The following is a 19,513-nucleotide window of genomic DNA, read 5'->3' on the forward strand; positions in this document are numbered from 1 at the left end:
CGGGAAGTTGGAGAATTAGTGATGAGTCAGTGAGTGAGTGAGTGAGTGAGTGAGTGAGTGAGTGAGTGAGTGAGTGAGTGAGTGAGGGCTTTGCCTTTTATTAGTATAGATAAAATAGAAAACAGAAAATAACACTCCATGTAATTGTTCAAAGTCCATTCTCATATCAGCTGCTATCTGTTATAGGAGTGGGTGAGAGGACATCGGAGATTCCAAACCAGCAATATGGTGGAACTTATAGAAAAACAACAAACCAGGTCTCACAGAAATAATGATAAATAAACAATACAAATAACAGCAATTTTATATAAAGAAAAAGTATTAAAGAAAGCAAAGCAGCACAGGAATTAACAGGCTTGGGATTATACTAGATTTGTGAAGATATTATCTGAAAATCTAAGTGTTGCTATCATATTTAGGTACACTGTATATGCAAAAAATGTGTAGCAGCTACTGACATTATCATGTCTGTCTGTCTGTCTGTCCTCAACAGCTTGAACCCAACGGATCGATTTCTTCTAAGTTTACTACTCTTCTTCTTTAAGGAAATTTGGAACGTTCAATGTTCATTAAAAAGCATTGGCAAATGTTTGAAATTGTTGTTATTAAACTAGCTTGTAGACAGCACCTACAAAAATGTGGATCTTCTTTAGGTGCATTTGCATAAAATTCCAAGCACCTATTGTTGTCATCATTTAAACAGCATTATCTAATTTTCAAAATTGTCTATCTTAAAATAAAGAAATATCCTGTGCCACTTCACTTAGTAACTAATTTGCTGTTTCAAATTTACCTTGAGAGAAGTTGCTTCAACTTGTACATTGTCCTCTTTTATATCTCCGATATCCACTCCTGATGACAAAACAGATTCCCAGTACAGGTTATTAAAACTACAGTAGAGTTTCATGTGCAAGTGGGTACTGGTCATCCCGTCAATACCTTGTGCAAATCTTTACAAATCAAACGCAGTGCACCTACTGCTTGAAGTCATACCAGGTAAGTTCTTTAATCTTTGTAACTGTTAAATTAAAAGCTAAAAATGCAAACAAGAAAAAAAATCCACTTGACTTACCTAGAAATATATGGAAGAGGAAAGATGTTGCTTAAGTGTGGCTCTGTAAGCCGTTACACACAAAGTGAACAAGCGTTACTTACTCAATACTTACGTTACACAAAAAAACAACATCAAGAACTGGAGATCATTTTACTGAATATTCAAATCTCTCTAAACGTAGATGAATGTATGCCATGCATGCATTGTCTAAGTTGTTTTACCAAGGGAAGATTTTAAGTCAAGTTTCCTATGAACCTGTTAGAAGTTTGTTTCTGTTTCTGACTTTTTATTAAGGAGTCCCTGTATCAGTTTTTTTTTTTTTTATGGATTGTTGAATCTAATTCTAGGGTGCACATTTTTTGTATTTCTTTTTGTTTTGATTATGAATTTTTTTTTTGACCATTTCATCCAACATTTTGTATTTTCGCAGCTGCCATCATTTGGGTTTACTATTGTTAGGGCTAACATGCTGGTTGTTGGGGGTGTGTCCTCGGAGGTCATGACCTTTGATCATGATGCAACAGGATAAAAGATCACCCGTGAAAACTGTGAAGGCTGTGGATTCAGCTTTCTGTCTTTCATTCCTGTCATTCTTGACCTTTTAAATTAGATTTTGACCAAAGATTTGTGTGACATTTAGGTACAGTATAGTCACTCATTATTTTTGATTTGTCAGTTTTCTAGCTTGCGTTTATCTCCTGGCTTGCTTCTCAAACCCTTGACTGCTTATAGAATTAACCCTTTATTGAATCAGATTAATCCAGTTAAGGGTCACTCTGTTGAGAACATAGTCTTAGAAACATTGAAAAAAAAAGGAAGCCAACCCAAGACAAGGTGCCACTTGTGATCATTTATTTTTTTAACTTTATAATGCAAGTCAGTGATCCATGAAAGGAAATAGCAACCTCCATGCAAACCTTACAAGTCAAGTCATTCAAAAGTTATCATTTCAGAGGCCCAAAGCAGAAAGAGGCATGGCTGTACCCAACTTCCAGCTTCCATTATTGTGTGGAAAATGTCCACACTTTGAGAGTTTGGAAAGAGTTGGATATCCCTGGACCCACACCCACAAGATTAAGTTAGAAATAATATCATCTACTACTTTTTCCATATATTCCAACATTCTTCATTACATGTGAGCATCCTGTAGTTGTCACAAATACATACTGAAAAATGAGTGCAAGTGCAGATCAGTGTTCTCCCTAGCATCTTTTAGCCGGGCACTCCGCTCGGCTAATTTACGTGAGCACCTGGCTGTCATCTCACATGATATTGTGAGATGACAGCTGCAGATCTACAGGCATAGAGATCGAGGAATGAGCAGGTAGGTGGGCAAATATTTTAGAAGCAGGATTGCAAGTGGCAAGGGGAGAGGTACGGGGCGGGATGTTGCTAATCACTGAATGCTAATCCCGCTAAAAGCGGGGACGAGGCAGAGCGGAGTTCCCAAGCAAAGAGTATGGGGAGGATTCGGCGGGGATCGAGAGGGGGCTGCTAAGCATACAGCTGCTCTCTTCTTGTTCAGTACATTGCAAACCAATATACAGTAATATACAGTTGTTTAAGCATTAGGTGTGTTCTGTGTACAAAAATCCTTGTAGCACTCACTGTGGTTTCTGTTAAAGTGACTCCCTCTGCTGTTTTTTATATTTTATCATACTGAGGGTTTTGTTAAAGTGACTCCCCATGCCGTTCTTATATTTGTTCATATTTGGACCTGCATCTATATTGCAAAAAGTGTGCAGAAGCCCTTGCAGCGCACACTGCGTCCTGAGCAAAAGTTTCGTCACTGAATTGCTGAGGGTTTTGTTAAAGTGACCCATCTGACGTTCCTTTTTTTGTTCATATCTTGCCCTGCTGTAGTGCAAGTATGCATTGAATATCCAACAGGCTCCCACTTTCCCACTCATAAGTCTTATTCATAGGTACTTTTAATTTTTTTCAAACATTTTACCAACATGAGTAAAAAAAGTTTTCAGAAAACAACACTGCTCAGTTATTTCAGAAGAGACGCCACAAAGTAATGAAGGTGCAACGTCAACTCCTGATGTGACAATTTCAGACAAAGACATTGCAGAGGCTGGTCCATCAGGGGAAATCTCTTCAGCACACACTCTGCCAATTGATAAATCTAAGCACCGCTTATCTGGCATAAACAAACAATGGTTTAAAGATTTCGATTGGCTAATGGTCAAAGAAAATGATATGTGGTGCTCATTGTGCATGAAATATTCAAACACAAACCCCCCAAGGAGGGAGTTACCTTAGGTAAATGTACCATGTACAAGAATTTGAAAAGAAAGCTTGCTGGACCATGAAAAAAGTAAAATACACATTCAGTCTTCTGCAGACCGTTTAGGAGAGCGTGTACCAGAGCAAACTGAAATCTGTCAAATTAAAAGATCTGTCTCTGTTAAATAGCTTACAGAGAGATGCCTTTGTAGGAGCTTTAAGATCAACGTATTGGTTGGCAAAAAATGAGTTGCCACATACAGCATTGTTTGAAAAGCTGTTGGAACACTGTAAAGAAATGGGTTGTTCCTTTTTACAACATCTCAGTGTTGGTAAAAATGCACATTACACCTCTGAAAGAATAATGCAAGAGCTGCTGGATGTCTTAGCATCAGAAATAAAGTCTAATATACTGAAAAATATACATGCTGAAAATTTCAGTATTTTGTGTGATGAAACCACAGACATCTCAGTTGTAAAACAATTAATTATTTACATTAAATATATTTGCCAGGTCACTAAAGAGGTTTAGTGAGAATTAGTTTTGTATCAACCTGCAATATGATTAATGGCAAAGCGGAGACTATAACCAACACACTGAGTGAGACTATGGACAGTCTAGGCTTTGAAAACTGGTTGGACTAGGGTCAGATGGAGCTGCTGTTAAGATTGGAAAGCAGAAAGTTGTGGCAAAGCTGCTTAAAGATAAGACATCTGCACTCTTGGTCAACTGCTACTGTGTAAACCACAGAGTGGCCCTTGCAAGTGCCCAAGCAGCAGCTGCTGTACTTTATTTAACAAAACTGAATGACATCTTAAGGCAGCTGTTCTATTCCTTACAAAATTCTTTATTTAGGATGGCTGAGGAGTGTCATAGCTGCGCTGGAAAGAGAGACCATTGAACGAAATGACATCACAGCTGAAAGATTAAGCAGATGTATTTTGTTTCCTCTCTGATGATGCTTTCAGACTTATTACCTTTGTTGTCCAACTTATCTAAGTCTTGGTAAAGGCAAGATGTCAATCTTACTGAAAATGAGCCAATTTTGCTTGCCACAAAATTGTCCATCATGGAGTTGAAAGACACTCCTAGGAAATATTTTCAAAGTCTTCATCATTGTCTGGCAGAAGAATGGTCAGATCTCTGCATTGCTTACACACTTAGTGATGTAATGTTATTCAAAACTGCAATATATGATAAATGCATAGAGACAGTTGTCAAGCACCTAGATGCATGATTCCCGGACATGCCAATTATTTCCAGCTTTTCAAAAGTTTTCAATGCAGAAACTCACATTTCAAATGAGTCTGCTGAAATTATATTCGATCATTACTCCACAAATGGTAGCCCTCAAATTTTAAAATATGAAAGTAGCAGGCAAGAATAGACAGTTGCATCAAAAATGATCAAAAGTCAATCAAACAAAGACTTTAGTCCAAAACAGATTTTACTAAAAATGGCAATGACATCATAGCTCAAAGAGTCGTTTCCAAATTTAGCCAAACTAGCTCATATTGGGGTAGTGATCCCAGTTAGCACAGCTGAATGTGAAAGGGGGTTTTCTGCCCTTACAATACAATACAATACAGTTTATTTTTGTACAGCCCAAAATCACACAAGAAGTGTCGCAATGGGTTTTAACAGGCACTGCCTCTTGACAGCCCCAGCCTTGACTCTCTAAGAAGACAAGGAAAAACTCCAAAAAAAACCCCAGCAGGGAAAAAATGGAAGAAACCTTGGGAAAGGCAGTTTAAAGAGAGACCCCTTTCCAGGTAGGTAGGGCCTGCAGTGGGTGTCAAAAAGAAGGGGCTCAATACAATACAATTCAATACAATACACAGAACAAATCCTCAATACAGTATACAAATAAAAATTTTAGAAGTACGTAGCAGAATTTAACAGTAGATGATATCACATAATATGATTTGGATTTGTTTAGAATCCTGGAGACCTCATCCATCAAGTTGCCTCCCCCATTTGGCCATTCCACGGCTAAAATAGTGCTGAGCCAGCCAATCCGATGAAAGGACCCCTCTTTCCCACGATTCCTGCGATCCTTCATCAGGGATGACTTTACCTTAGGCAGGCAAAACAACTTGGCAGGTGTGTCGTGGCACCAAGTGCCACATTTGAGTACCAAGAAGACAAACAGAATAGGTGAGGGTTAGTATCCGATTATAACTATTATGTTACTTATGTTTCAGTGCTAATGACTAACAACAGAGATGCAGTCTGTACAGTTATTCAGCAGCTCTAGTCAGGATATGCTAAACTGAAGTAGTTAGTCTTCAGCGAGGATTTAAAAGCTGAGACCGAAGGGGCATCTATTATGGTAGCAGGCAGACCATTCCACAGTTTAGGGGCCCTGTAACTAAATGCTTGACCTCCCACTGTTATTTTATTAATCCTTGGAATACTAAGCAGACTGGCATCTTGAGATCTTAATGTGCACTCTGGTTTGTAAGTCATGATAAGTCCAGACAAGTAAGCCGGACCTCGGCCATTTAGTGCTTTATATGTTAAAGGGAGGATTTTGAAATCTGCCCTAAACTTAACCGGGAACCAGTGTAAGGATTTAAGAACTGGAGTTACGTGTTCGTATTTTCTTGTTCTTGTAATACTTCTTGCAGCAGCATTTTGGATTCAGTGAACACCGCATTGCAGTAGTCAATCCTACTAGAAATAAATGCATTAATTAATTTCTCAGAATCCTGTTTATTTAGTAAGAACCTTAATTTCCTAACATTTTTAAGATGGAAGAAACATGATTTGGACCACTTTGTAATATGTACTTTAAATGACATGCTAGAGTCAAAGATCCATCCCTTAAATGGATCAAGACATGTCTGAGAAATCATATGAATCAAAGCATGCTAAATAATGTCATGCTGATCTGCTTGGAGGGCCCAGATCCTGGGAACTTTGATTATGGAAAAACTACAGACAACTGGGCCTCTAGGAAGAAAAGAAGAATAAATAACTGAAGACACCTTCTGCATACGCTAGTTGACTTTGAAGAATATTTTTTTATATTTCTTCATTAGGTTTCCCATACTTTTTATTTAATGTTTTCACTTTTCTTCCCAACAGTGGCAGTACTTGTGCCTCTTGATTTATGTCATAACAATTGTTATTTAAAATTTTTGTTAGGGTTGCAGGATCCTGAATTGGATGCAAGTGTCAAACTTTAAAAAAGGAAGTCATATTGAGAATTGGAAAATAATTAATAATAATTAACTAATAAAAATAGTGCATATTTAATTTTCCCCACCACCAAATTTCCTCATCCTGCCCCACCCAGCTACTTTTTCATGCCACCCAGCTGGAAAAAACTTCTGAGAAGATGACAGAATTGCACAAATTAACAATGGGGTATCATCACAGGGTAAGAGCTGTAATAAGCTTATATGTCAAAAAAAGTTGAGTTCCCCCTTTCTAAATGTTTTTATCTTCAGCATAAGCAAACAATTTCCTTGGTATGTTAAATTACTAACCACATATTTTTCTCAGTGCAGAAGCAACCAAATCAATCCTTTTTCTTATTTTCACAGATTTCTAAAAACCCTAACCCTGTGTGTGTCACTTACGGAGTTCAGTAGCCATCGCAGACTACATCCATGACCTACTGTCTCTCAGAAGAGTGTGACATTCCTCAAAAGTCAAGAAAAAGCAAAAAGGAGTTTGTCAAATCAGTGGCAGCCACTTGTGTGATTACTAAATGTATAACAGAATGCTATTGTGCTCAAAAATAGTAAACTGCTTGCTACTAACCATTGGTTATGTAAACCAGGTGAAAGGTGGTGGAAGCATTAAAAAACTTTAAACTGCCAGTTATATTTGTCTGGTTTTATTGTTTGCTGGTGGACTTCTAGTAAAGAACAAATTAATAATGCACACTTACATAGACATTTAACAGAAACAGAGTCCTTAAATTTAGAATTGTTTAAGATTCTATATGGCCCGATGACAAGTTCAGATGGCCAGGGAGGACAGAAAAAAGTTAAGAATAAGAATAAAGTTAAGGTGGGGGGAGTATTTTTTATGCAAACGACCACATAGCTCAAAACTAGTCATTCTGCCTAACAGAAATCGTCTTAAGTTGTTACTTATTGGTTTTTAGGCTTCGTCTTTAAGGATTCAATGCAGGGGGGGGCTCAGGGCAGGTTGGGGTATCTGCTTTCATTCAGTCGTTAGAGGTGGCTGCACTGGACTTGAATCAAGTGGTATTGGCACAAACCAACACCACAGAAGAACTGGAAAAGAAAACAGAAAAGATCAATAAAGACTGCGGATTCATTTAAGAGTATTAATTCTATGCAGATCTACTTTATTAAAGGTTGAACTAAAATGTAGGTACAAACACCCTAAATGTGAGAATTTTTTATTTATATATATATATATATATATATATATATATATATATATATATATATATATATATATAATTAATAATGATCTTATCCTGGCATTTCTATATTTGTAAAGTGTTCCAGAATGTTGATGTAAAAAATAAAAGGTCACTTCACCACTTTTTATACTTGACTCTTGGAATAATCAGCTGACAACTATTAGAAGATCTAAGGGTACAAGTGAGAATGCAGGGGGGCAGGCACGCCAAAGTATAAGGAGATTTCTTAAGGCTTTATATATTATTATATTTTAAAGTCAATTCTAAAAGACATGGATAACCAATTAAATGATGATAACACTGGTAAGATGTGCTCAGATTTTTCATCTTCTCTGGATAAGATTCATGTTGCTGCATTCTGAATTTACTGAACTGTCAATTTCTGTCTATTAAGTAGACTATTTAGGAGTGCATTACTGCAATCTAGCTGACAAAGAACAAAAACTTGAATTAATTTAAGTATCTTACAAGGTTCTAAGAGGCCTAACCTTTGCAATATTCCTTAAATAGAAAAATGCAGTCCTGTTAATTTGATTAATAAGCAATTTAAAATTTAGGTCAAAGTCATTACACCTAAATATTTCACTTGTGCCTTGACTTTTCATTCTATGGGATCAAGTTTATTTCTAACACCCTCATTATTACCATTTTAAAAGCTACTAAGATTTCTGTTTTTTCATTTAGTTTAAGGAAAGAAATACTGAACCAATCAGAAACATCAGACCGACATTAAGTGAGCGAGCATCAGGGTTATGTGCAACAGAGAAGTAAACATGTGGGTCATCTGTATAGCTGTGGCAGCTCACCTAATGTTTTGAGACAATTTGCACTAAAGGGAGCATTACGATTAGAGGCCCATCCTTTGACTAAGATGATTTAGAAGAATACAGTGGTCTATGGAGACAAATGCTGCGCTCAGGTAGAACAAGAACAGATCCATGGTCTCCATCCTCAAAATCTGCAGGTCATTTATGATTTTAACCAGTGCAGCTCCTCTACTAGGACTTGCTCTAAAAATCTTATGTTTTGTGTATCAAACTTATTATGTTTGTTCAAATAGTCCTTTAATTGTAAAGACTATCGTAATTAGTTCTTATGGATACCCAGTTCAAGGAAAGAGCAATGAAAGATGCATTATAGATCTCTGAAATGTTAACAGTAAATACAAGAGACTATGTCACTCCTTAAAATACTAAGCCAAGATCCTCTAAGAACACAAAACAGAAAGCAGGCATCCTATGTTTAAATGGCTTGAGAAAACATTCACTACAGCACTGCCTTTATATCAGAAAACAGAACGAGTAAAACTAATTTGTAGGCACTACTTCATTTAACATTGCTTCACAGTCACTACTCAGCCACATTTCACCCAATGTAACAGAGTCGGTTTTCTAAACACTTATAAGATTGTTAATGTAACAAGTCTAAGTGGTTAACGTTCCAATATTTAGTAAAGCCACATTTAATGGCTCAGAAAAGTACAGCATGTATAGGAGTGTTAATTGGTCAAAGTCATTCACACTAATCCTGCTGAATGCAGACCATGCAGACCACAGGTCACCAACACCGGTCTTGGAGGACCACCGTGGATACAGGTCTTCATTCTAACCCTTTTTTTAATGAGTGCCCTGTTTGTGCTGTTAATTAACTTCTTGTGAATTCATTTAAATTTATTTGTTCTTTAAGATTAGTTCCCCTGAATTTCATCATCATTCTTCTGAATTGCTTAATTTCTTTCCTTGAATGGCACCCAAACAGAAATAAAATGTGCAGTGAGGGAGCCAACAGAATACCAACTAAGTCAGGGCCTCAAACTCCAACCAATTTCACTCCAATCAGCTGCTTAATCAGGCGCAAGGTCTTGTTGTTAATTAAACATGTTAATTCATTCCGTGGCTTGTTGCTGCTCTCATTGTGCAATTGAAATATTTCTGAAATTGTTGACTTTCTCTTTTCTAAGAGCTCTGGTAAACTCTTTTGTGGACTAGAGCAGACCAGAGCTAAATGAACTCATTCCTGCTATTGAACAACACGTCTCCTCTCAATTAAAGGCTTAGTTTTAACTGTGAAGTTGATTGCAGAAGCGGAGCCTTCATTGAAGTGTTTAAGGAATAAGTGCTGTGAGCTGTGAAATGCGAGTGTTGATTGCTATTTCGCGGAGTCTAGAACTGCCCACAAAACACTGGGGATGACTCAATTGGTTTTATTTTGAAGCCAGCCATGCCTGCTATAAATCAAACCCAAAGACTGGTTTATGGCTGTTTCGGTTTACCAGCGGGATGAGACTATATTGGGCTATTTTGTTTTGCACTTCCATCACATGCTGCACTGTTTTAAGCATTACTGTCCGCATTTAATGAGCTAGAACCCAAAGCTAAACGAACCCATTCCTGCTGTTGAGAAACATGTCTCATTTCAATTAAAGGCTTAGTTTTAACTGTGAATTTGATTACAGAAGCGGAGCCTTCTTGAAGTGTTTAAGGGATAAGTGATGTGAGCTGTGAAACGCAAGTGTCTATTGCTCTTTCGCGGAGTCTAGAATGGCTCACAAAACACCCGGTATGACGCGTTTGGTTTCATTTGGTAGCCAGTGCTGCCTGCTCTAAATTGAACCCAAAGACAGATTTGTGACTGTTTCAGTTCACCAGCAGGATGAGACTATATTGATCTATTTTGTTTTGCACTCCCGTCACAAGTTGTCCTGTTTTAAGCATTAATGTCCGCGTTTACTCTAAAGGGCCAGAACCCAGATCTAAACAAATCCATTCATGCTGTTGAGCAACTCCTTTCCTCGCAACTAAAGGCTTAATTTTAACTGTGAAGTCGATTACAGAAGCAGAACCTTCCTAGAAGTGTTTAAGGGATAAGTGTGGTAATAAGTGAAACGCGAGTGTCTATTGCTCTTTCGCTGAGTTTAGAACTGCCCACATAACACCAGGGATGATGAGTCTGTTTTTTTTTTAAGCCAGTCATGCCTGCTTTAAATCGAACCCAAAGATAGGTTTGTGGCTGTTTCGGTTCTCCAGCAGGATAAGACTATTTAGGGTTGTGTGGCTTTGGCCATTTTTCTCTTACTTTCCTTTTTAAGAGTTAATGGACGCATTCACTCAAGATTTTGAACCCAGAAGTAAGTGAACCATCTCCTCTTAATTTCGTGCCCTGTTTTAACTGTGGAGTCCTTTACGGAAGCTTTGTGTTCCTTAACATGTTTAAGGGATAAATGCAGTGAGACTTGAAACATGCGTCTCAATTTCTATTTCACGGAGGCTGGAAATTCCCATGACACAGCAAGGATGACAAATTTCAGTTTATTTCGAAGCCAGTTGTGCCTGCATTCAAGTGAACCTAAAGATTCGTGTCTGTTTGTTTCGTTGTACCAGGAGGAGCACACCATTTTGGGCTGTGTGGCTTTACACTCTCTTTGCTGTCTTGTGTTTTGTCGCGTTTACTCTAAAGAGCTTAAACCCAGAGCTACGTGGACCTTTTACTATTGTTGAACAACATTTCTTCTCTTATTTAAGTGTTTAATTGTAACTTTTATGGCGATTACACAAGCAGAGGGTACCTTAACATTTTTTAGAGATGGGTATTATGAGAGTTGAAGTGTGCCTCACCTTTGCTTTCTTTGCGACACTGGCAGTGAACACGAAACACATGGGATGACAGCTGTGAAAGAAAAATTAACTCCTTTCAAGCTACTTAGGGTTAATAGCTTACAAAGCCTTTTTGCTGTAATGGCAGGTTATTCATACAGGCGTTTGTCATCATACTGTGCAGTAAGCTGACCCAGGAAAATTTGTAGTTTCTTTAGGAACGCGTCTATTTGACACAGGAAAGATGATCTTACTTCTTTAAGGTATAAGTGAAAAAAATAAGAACAGATAGCCCAATAGCATAACAAAATGAAATGCTTAAGTAAATGATATTATGTTTTTTGTTAAAAATAAGGGGAAGGGGGAGGAAGAAGAAATTATAAAAAGCCAATAGAAAAAAATGTAACTTTGCTCTTCTGCCTTGCAACATAGAATCCAGGTACTCATCTGTGACTGAATAAAAATCTAATTGATTGAACTTGTCCTGTCTTCCTGGGGGGGTTTTCTTCCACACAGCTTTGGTTTCATTTTGAAGCCAGTCGTGCCTCCTTTGAAGGGGACCTAAAGAAACTTATCTGGCTGTTTCATTTTATCAGCAGGAGAGAGCAATTTAGGGCTGTGTGGCTTTTTAGTCTCATCACGTTCTGTCTTCTTTAACAGTTAATGGTCGTGTTTCTTCTAGGTCAGGGGTGCCCACACTTTTTCAGCTTGTGAGCTACTTTTAAAATGACCAGGATGATCTACTTACATTAAAAATTATATATATATATATATATATATATATATATATATATATATATATATGAATATACTGAGTGTACTGAGTATACTTTATACATAAAATGTATGTTGTCGTACCTTGCATAACTGAATAACCTTTATGCCACAATAACAATTCAATACATTTATGGTCACTACAGTATTTGGATTTAATAATCGTTATGTGGGAAAGGCTGACTCGCATAAATAAGTAGAGCCGAATAATGCGGTCAAGGAGCTTTTGAATTCAGCCGAGTGAAAAATGACAGCTGTCCGATTAACTGTGATTTTAGTTCCCTCTCTTTTCTCTTTCTCAGATCGCTTTTCGGAATGACATCAGTTTTGTAGTTTTTATGAACAGTTCAAAAGTGCCATTCCACATTTTCCTTCTTTAGAATAGAAATGACAGATTGACAGATCAGACAAATGTACTTCAATTGTGACATTGTGAGAAAAAAATCCCCTTCCAATTCCACATCCAGTCCATACCCTCCCCACACATTTTTTTTTTAAATCCCTTCTTTAGTCGATATAAATTGGAAGGCTAACTAGATCACAGCTGGAGTTTTGCAGTAGCTTGCGCATTTGATCATGCGTGCGGGATGACCAGTGTCTTAGAATAAAAGAGATCTCAGACTGGCCGCCCTGTATGTCAATCAAGTGGCAAATGCCATAGGGAGGATATATGATAGACTAATGTTTACATTTTTTTTTTAATGCAACGCGATCTACCAGCACTACCTTTGCGATCTACCAGTCGATCGCAATCGACGCAATTGGGCACCCCTGCTCTAAGTGGATTAAACCCATGGGTAACTTAACCCTTTTCTGGTGTTGACCAATGTGTCTGCTGTCAATTACATGCTTAAGTTTAACTTAAGGTAATAATGGAAGCAGATCTTTGCCAGACATATTTAGAGTTAGGTATTGTGAGACTTGAAACCCATGTCTCAATTGTTTTGTTTTTATGGATATTAAAAGTCACTACTACGAAACACCAGGGATGACAAGTCTAACTGTATTTTGAAGCCAGTCATTCCTCCATTGAAGGGAACCTAAAGTGATTTGTCTGGTTGTTAAATTACACCAGCAAGAGGGTTATGTGGCTTTGGGGTATCGTCACACACGGCCTTGTTTAACAGGTAATAGTTTTGTTTCCTCTAAAGGCATTAAACCCAAAACTAAATGAACCCTTTTCTGGTGTTGACCAGCATGTCTTCTTTGAAATTAATGCCTCTTTTTAAGCTGTGCTGATGATATCAGAAGCATTTTGATGCTAGACATGTTTATTTTACAGCCACACTTACATTGGAGCCTCAGATACAACTTCATGCTGAAATGGATAATGAATAAACAGATTCAGATGATGATTGGATTGATATATTTGTGTCCATTTTTATATATTTGTAATTAGACTTCATAACTATAAGACTGTGCCATTTAAGCACAATTCTGTATTATGTTGTCATCTTTAATCACACTGATTTGTTTGAAGTCATCCATTTTTTTTATTGTTCCTTGTGTCACATCTTGAACTCTGTTCATGGATTAATCTTATTATTGTCTCTACTGTAACCCAGCCACAGGGGATGCAAAAACCAGTTTGTTTCTTCATGCTGGTCCCAAGCCTGGATAAACGGGGAGGGTTACATCAGGAAAGCCATCCGGTGTAAAAGTTTGCCAGGTTAATATGCTGCCAACAATAAAGATCTTTCGAGGCCTGGGTTAACTATGGCCACCACCACTACTGTTAGCCAACAGGGTGCTGGCCGAAATTGAGCTACTGTTTGCTGAAGAAGAATGGGGGGATATTTCTGTAGGCCAGAGAAGTAGAGGAAGGTAAAGGGAGTGGAACTGAGGATTGGAACTTTGAATGTTGGCAGTATGACTGGTAAGGGGAGAGGGTTAGTTGATGTGATGAAGAGAAGGAAGACTGATATATTGTATGTGCAAGATACTAAATGGAAGGGGAGTAAGGCCAAGTGGATTGGTGGTGGATGAATGGTGTTAATGCATATGCCCCACAAGTTGGTTGTGCGATGGATGAGAAAGAAGATTTTTGGAGTGAGTTGGATGAAGTGATGGACAGTGTACTCAAGGGACAGAGAGTGGTGATTGGAGTGGAGTTCAATGGACATGTTGGTGAAGGAAACATAGGAGATGTGGAGGTGATGGGCTGGTATGGCGTCAAGGAGAAGAATGAAGAAGATCAGATGATAGTGGATTTTGTGAAAAGGATGAACATGGCTCTGGTTAATACATATTTTAACAAATGGGAGGAACATAGGGTGACATACAAGAGTGGAGAAAGATGCATACAGGTAGATTATATCCTATGCAGGAGGGTCAATCTGAAGGAGCTTGAAGACTGCAAAATGGTGGCAGAGGAAAGTGTAGTTAGGCAGCATAGGATGGCGGTCTGTAGGATGACGTTGGAGATCAAGAAGAGGAAGAGAATGAGAGCAGAGCCAAGGATCAAATGGTGGAAGTTGAAAAAGATGACTACAACTTTGAGTTGAGGGAGTAGGAAGTACAGTAGAGTATACAGAGGAAGAGGTTGGCAAAGAAGACTTGGGATTATCAGAGAGATGAAGAAAGTAGACAGGAGTACAGGGAGATAAGGTGTAAGGTGAAGAGAGAGGCAAAGGTTAAAGAAAAGGAGTATGACGAGTTGTATGAGAGGTTGAACACTACGGAGGGAGTAAAGGACCTGTATTGATTGGCTAGACAGAGGAACTGAGCTGGGAAAGATGTTGTGACTGTAGATGGTGTTATACCAGTGCTTAACCTGACACAGACAGACACTGGAGGCACACTACTAAAATAAAGTGCTTTTATTTTCTTTTTCACTCATGTGGAACGTCTTACCCAACTGCACGAGCCCACAACACAGTCCATAGCACAACACTGCACACAATACTTTCCTTTCTTCACCCTCTATCTTCACCACTCCTCTCTGGCAAGCTTTTTGCATCTTCTCCCGATTCTGGCTCTAGGAGTGGTGGCTGGTGGCTCCTTTTATAGCCCACCTGGAGGTGCTCCCGGTGTTTGATGACCTATTTCCAGCTGCACCTCCGGGTGTGGTACAAGAACCGGCCACACAGACTCAGGAACAACTGCAGCACCCCCTGGCAGCACCCCCGGATCCCAACAGGGTTGTAGGGAACTCCATCTCCTATGGAGCCCTACGGTTATTCAAATCACCACTGCCACCCAGGGGGGCTGCCATGTGGCATCCCGGGGGAGGTACTGTTCTGACCAGGCTTGCTCCCCTGGTCCATACAGTGAAGAAGCGTCCTGGCCGGACAAAGATCCCGGCCATCTGTGACAATGTGCAGCAGGTAAAGGATAAAGACAGACACATACTCACAAGCAAGGAGGGTGTGTTGAGTAGATGGAAAGAGTACTTTGAGAGGCTGATGAATGAAGAGAATGAGAGAGAGAAGAGGTTGGATGACGTGGTGATAGAGAATCAAGAAGTGCATTGCATTAGCAAGGAAGAAGTAAGGACTGCTATGAAGAGGATGAAGAATGGAAAAGCCGTTGGTCTAGATGACATACCTGTGGAAGCATGGAGGTGCTTAGGAGAGATGGCAGTGGAGTTTTTAACCAGATTGTTTAATGAAATCTTGGAAAGTGAAAGGATGCCTGAAGAGTGAAGAAGAAGTGCACTGGTACCGATTTTTAAGAATAAGGGGGATGTGTAGGGCTGTAGTAACTACAGGGGGATAAAACTGATGAGTCACAGCATGATGTTATGGGAAAGAGTAGTGTAAGCCACGTTGAGATGGGAGGTGATGATAAGTGAGCAGCAGTATGATTTTGTGCCAGAAAAGAGGATCACAGACGCAATGTTTGTTCTGAGGGTGTTGATGGAGAAGCATAGAGGAGGCCAGAAGGAGTTGTATTGTGTTTTTGTGGACCTGGAGAATGCATATGACAGGGTGCCTCGAAGGCAAGATTGCATTGGTTTGGACATGTGCTGAGAAGAATGTGACGATGTGGGTTCTGCTCTAAGCTCCTATCTTGCTTCTGGGAGCTCTTAACCCAACACCGTCGATAATGTCACCGATGAGCTGGACAGTGAGGCACAACAATGAAGCAAGGGGATGGTGCAAAAAGTGCAAACTGCTTTTATTTTAAAAGTCAACAAAATCAAGCCAGTGTTCAAATAAATAGTGCAGTGCTTTAAAAATCCTCAAATAAATAATCCAATAAAAATAGGTGAAAGGTTGAGATTGAAATCCAATAGAAAAAAAAATTCTTTTAAAACTGAGGTTAAAACAATGGCTGGAAGCAGTCTTTTAAAACAAAGCCTGGTGCCTTCTTTTACAGGTGACTCCCCTGCTTCTCTCATCCAGGCTATGCACCAGGGGACTCACCCTACATGCAGCTGACCATGGGCTCCCCAGCGACCAGGACGCTCACACTGGGGCTTCCACTTCCCAAGTCCCCAACTCACGCTGCCTTCACTGCAGTGAGCCAACCTTATCCCGGTCACTCCTGCTCCAAACAAGTGCTCAGCAGGAGCGACCATTGGGTGCCGGCCAAACACCCCTCTCGGGCTTGCTCTCCCAGCTGCTTGCAAACAGTGCGAGTCTGCACTCGCTCGCTCGCTTTTTCTCTCTAACCAGCTTTCTGCGTCCTGCTTCCTTCTTCTCCATTAACCTCCCGTTCTTTTTTCTTTCTTCTTCTCATTCACCTCATGCTTCTATTATATGATCCAGGGACATGGATCAGGTGTGGCAATCAGCAGCTCCCGGCAACAATTCCTGATGCGGATAACTCCTCACCTGTCCACTTAAGCGAGGACTGTCCGCATCACAAATCACCTGGGAACCGCTCCAGCCACACTATCATGCCCCCTCTCTAAGCCGCGAGTGCAGTGATTATTTATTTAAAAGGTGGCCTTTGATCTCAGCCTGTGGACCCGCCATACCACAGAGAAATGCTGGATATATTGGGAAAAGGATGCTAAAAATAGAGCTGCCAGGCAAGAGAAAAAAAGGAAGGCTTAAGAGAAGGTTTATGGATGTGGTAAGGCAGGACATGCAGGTGATGGGTGTAACAGAGCAAGATGCAGAGGACAGGAAGACATGAAAAAAGATGATCTGCTGTGGCAACCCTTAATGGGAGCAGCTGAAAGAACAAGAAGTTTCAGTTTAAACCATTTTATTTTTAATGTCTTTGTGTTGATTCTACATTACTTTTGTTATTTGGTATGTATTTACTTTTTTTTTTTACTTGTAATTCCATGTTTTAATGTTAGATGCGATTACTCATGATTAATCGCATACATTTATGCAATTAATTAGTTATTTTTTTTAATCAACTATATATACTCAGCAAAAAAAGAAAAGTCCCTGTTTCAGGACTGTGTATTTCAACAATAATGTTTTAAAAATCCAAATAACTTTACAGATCTTCATTGTAAAGGGTTTAAACAATGTTTTCCATGCATGTTCAATTAACCATACTCAATTAATTAACATGCACCTGTGGAATGGTCGTTAAGACCTTAACAGCTTACAGAAAGTAGGCATTTAAGGTCACAGTTCTAAAAACGCAGGACACTAAAGAGACTTGTCTACCGACTGTGAAAAACACCCAAAGAAAGATGTCTAGGGTCCCTGCTCATCTGCGTGAACGTGCATTAGGCATGCTGCAGGGAGGCATGAGGACTGCTGATGTGGCTAGGGCAATAAATTGCCATGTCCGCACTGTGAAACGCCTAAGACAGCGCTACAGGGAGACAGGAAGGACAGCTGATCATCCTCGCAGTGGAAGACCACGTGTAACAACACTTGCACAGGATCGGCACATCCGAATATCACACCTGCGTGACAGGTACAGGATGGCCACAACAACTGCCCGAGTCACACCAGGAACACACAATCGCTCCATCAGTGCTCAGACCGTCTGAAATAGGCTGAGAGAGGCTGGACTGAGGGCTTGTAGGCCTGTTGTTTACCAGACATCACCAGCAACAACGCCGCCTATGGGCACAAACCCACCTTCGCTGGACCAGACAGGAGTGGCAAAAAGTGCTCTTCACTGATGAGTCACGGTTTTGTCTCACCAGGGGTGATGGACGGATTTGTGTTTATCGTCGAAGGAATTGAGCACGTCTGGGACCTGTTGGATCGCAGGGTGAGGGCTAGGGCCATTCCCCCCAGAAATGTCCAGGAACTTGCAGGTGCCTTGGTGGAAGAGTGGGGTAACATCTCACAGCAAGAACTGACAAATCTGGTCCAGTCCATGAGGAGGAGATGCACTGCAGTACTTCAAGCAGCTGGTGGCCACACCAGATACTGACTGATACTTTTGATTTTGAGCCTCCCTTCATTCAGGGACACATTGTGAAACATTTTTAGTTTATGTCTTATGTTGATTTTTTTAGTGTTCATACAAATATTTACACATTAAGTTTACTGAAAGTAAAAACAGTTGAAAGTCAGAGGATGTTTCTTTTTTTGCTGAGTATATATAAAGGCTCAGATGGTTGTAATTACATGCCAGGGTGTGGCAGTGTGCAATTATCCTTCCTCTGTTTCCTCTGCAGATCAGCTGAAGGAAATTCTGCCTGAGTCTAAGGACATCACTTCCAGTTCCACCTTCACTGACATTACTTCCGGTTCTAGTTCCACCAGTTCTCCTATAACCACCATTTTCAATACTATTACTCTGTTCTGTTTTGGACTCCAGTCTGTAAAAAACATTTTTTTCACTCAACCTACTTGTTGCCAAGTTTACGGGCTGGCTGCCTCAAACTTCATTCTGTTTCTTCTGCTTTTTATTTACACAGTTGGCATATTCAGCAGGATTTGCTCAGAAGATGAGCCAGGAGCAGGACCTCAACACAATTCAGGTTAATATGGCCTCAAAGTTCCTAACCCTGAAACTCCAAGTGTGGGACAATAATGAATGCAGCATGCACAGTCTGAGAAGCAAGCACGTGTCACTGTCCAACAAGGTATGAGCACTGTCCCTGCAGAGTAACGACAATATTAAATCTTATTTTTTAATATTTGAACGTACAGCCAACAGGAATCACTGGAAGTGAGCAGAATGGGCTAACATAACAGCACCGTTCCTAAAGGGGGAATCATGGAAGACTTACTATGACCTCTCGGAGGAAACAGTTGCCAATTATGATGCTCTCAAGACTGAGGTCCCAAAAAGATACGGTGTTTCCCCGAACTAGCAGGCAAGGATTTGTCATGAATGGCAATATGACCCAGAAAAGCCAACACACTCACAGGACTTTGATTTGTGAAGAAAGGCAGGACACTGGCTACGACCAGTCGTAAATGACTTGTGACAAGTCCTTGAGCAAATCGCTTGTGATCTCCTAATAAATGCCCTTCCCGATTACCTTGCCCAGCAGGTCCAGCGGCAGTCTGTTAAAAATACAGAGGCTTCCATCGTTACCACAGAACATCACAACATCACAAACGCCAAACTAG

General features: G+C 39.8%; 1 protein-coding gene across 1 annotated transcript in view; it reads left to right on the forward strand.

The window, feature by feature from the left end:
• The window catches only part of LOC120531211 (keratin, type II cytoskeletal 8-like), a 44,344-nt gene extending 37,223 nt beyond the window's left edge, over window positions 1–7,121 (forward strand). The window contains exon 9 of the mRNA XM_039756420.1: window positions 6,839–7,121. Coding sequence (XP_039612354.1) covers window positions 6,839–6,846 — 8 coding nt within the window. The 3' untranslated portion in view covers window positions 6,847–7,121. The remainder of the gene's footprint in view (window positions 1–6,838) is intronic.
• Window positions 7,122–19,513: the final 12,392 nt, after the last annotated feature.

Source organism: Polypterus senegalus, chromosome 6 (genome assembly GCF_016835505.1).
Source record: "Polypterus senegalus isolate Bchr_013 chromosome 6, ASM1683550v1, whole genome shotgun sequence".
NCBI lineage: Eukaryota > Metazoa > Chordata > Cladistia > Polypteriformes > Polypteridae > Polypterus > Polypterus senegalus.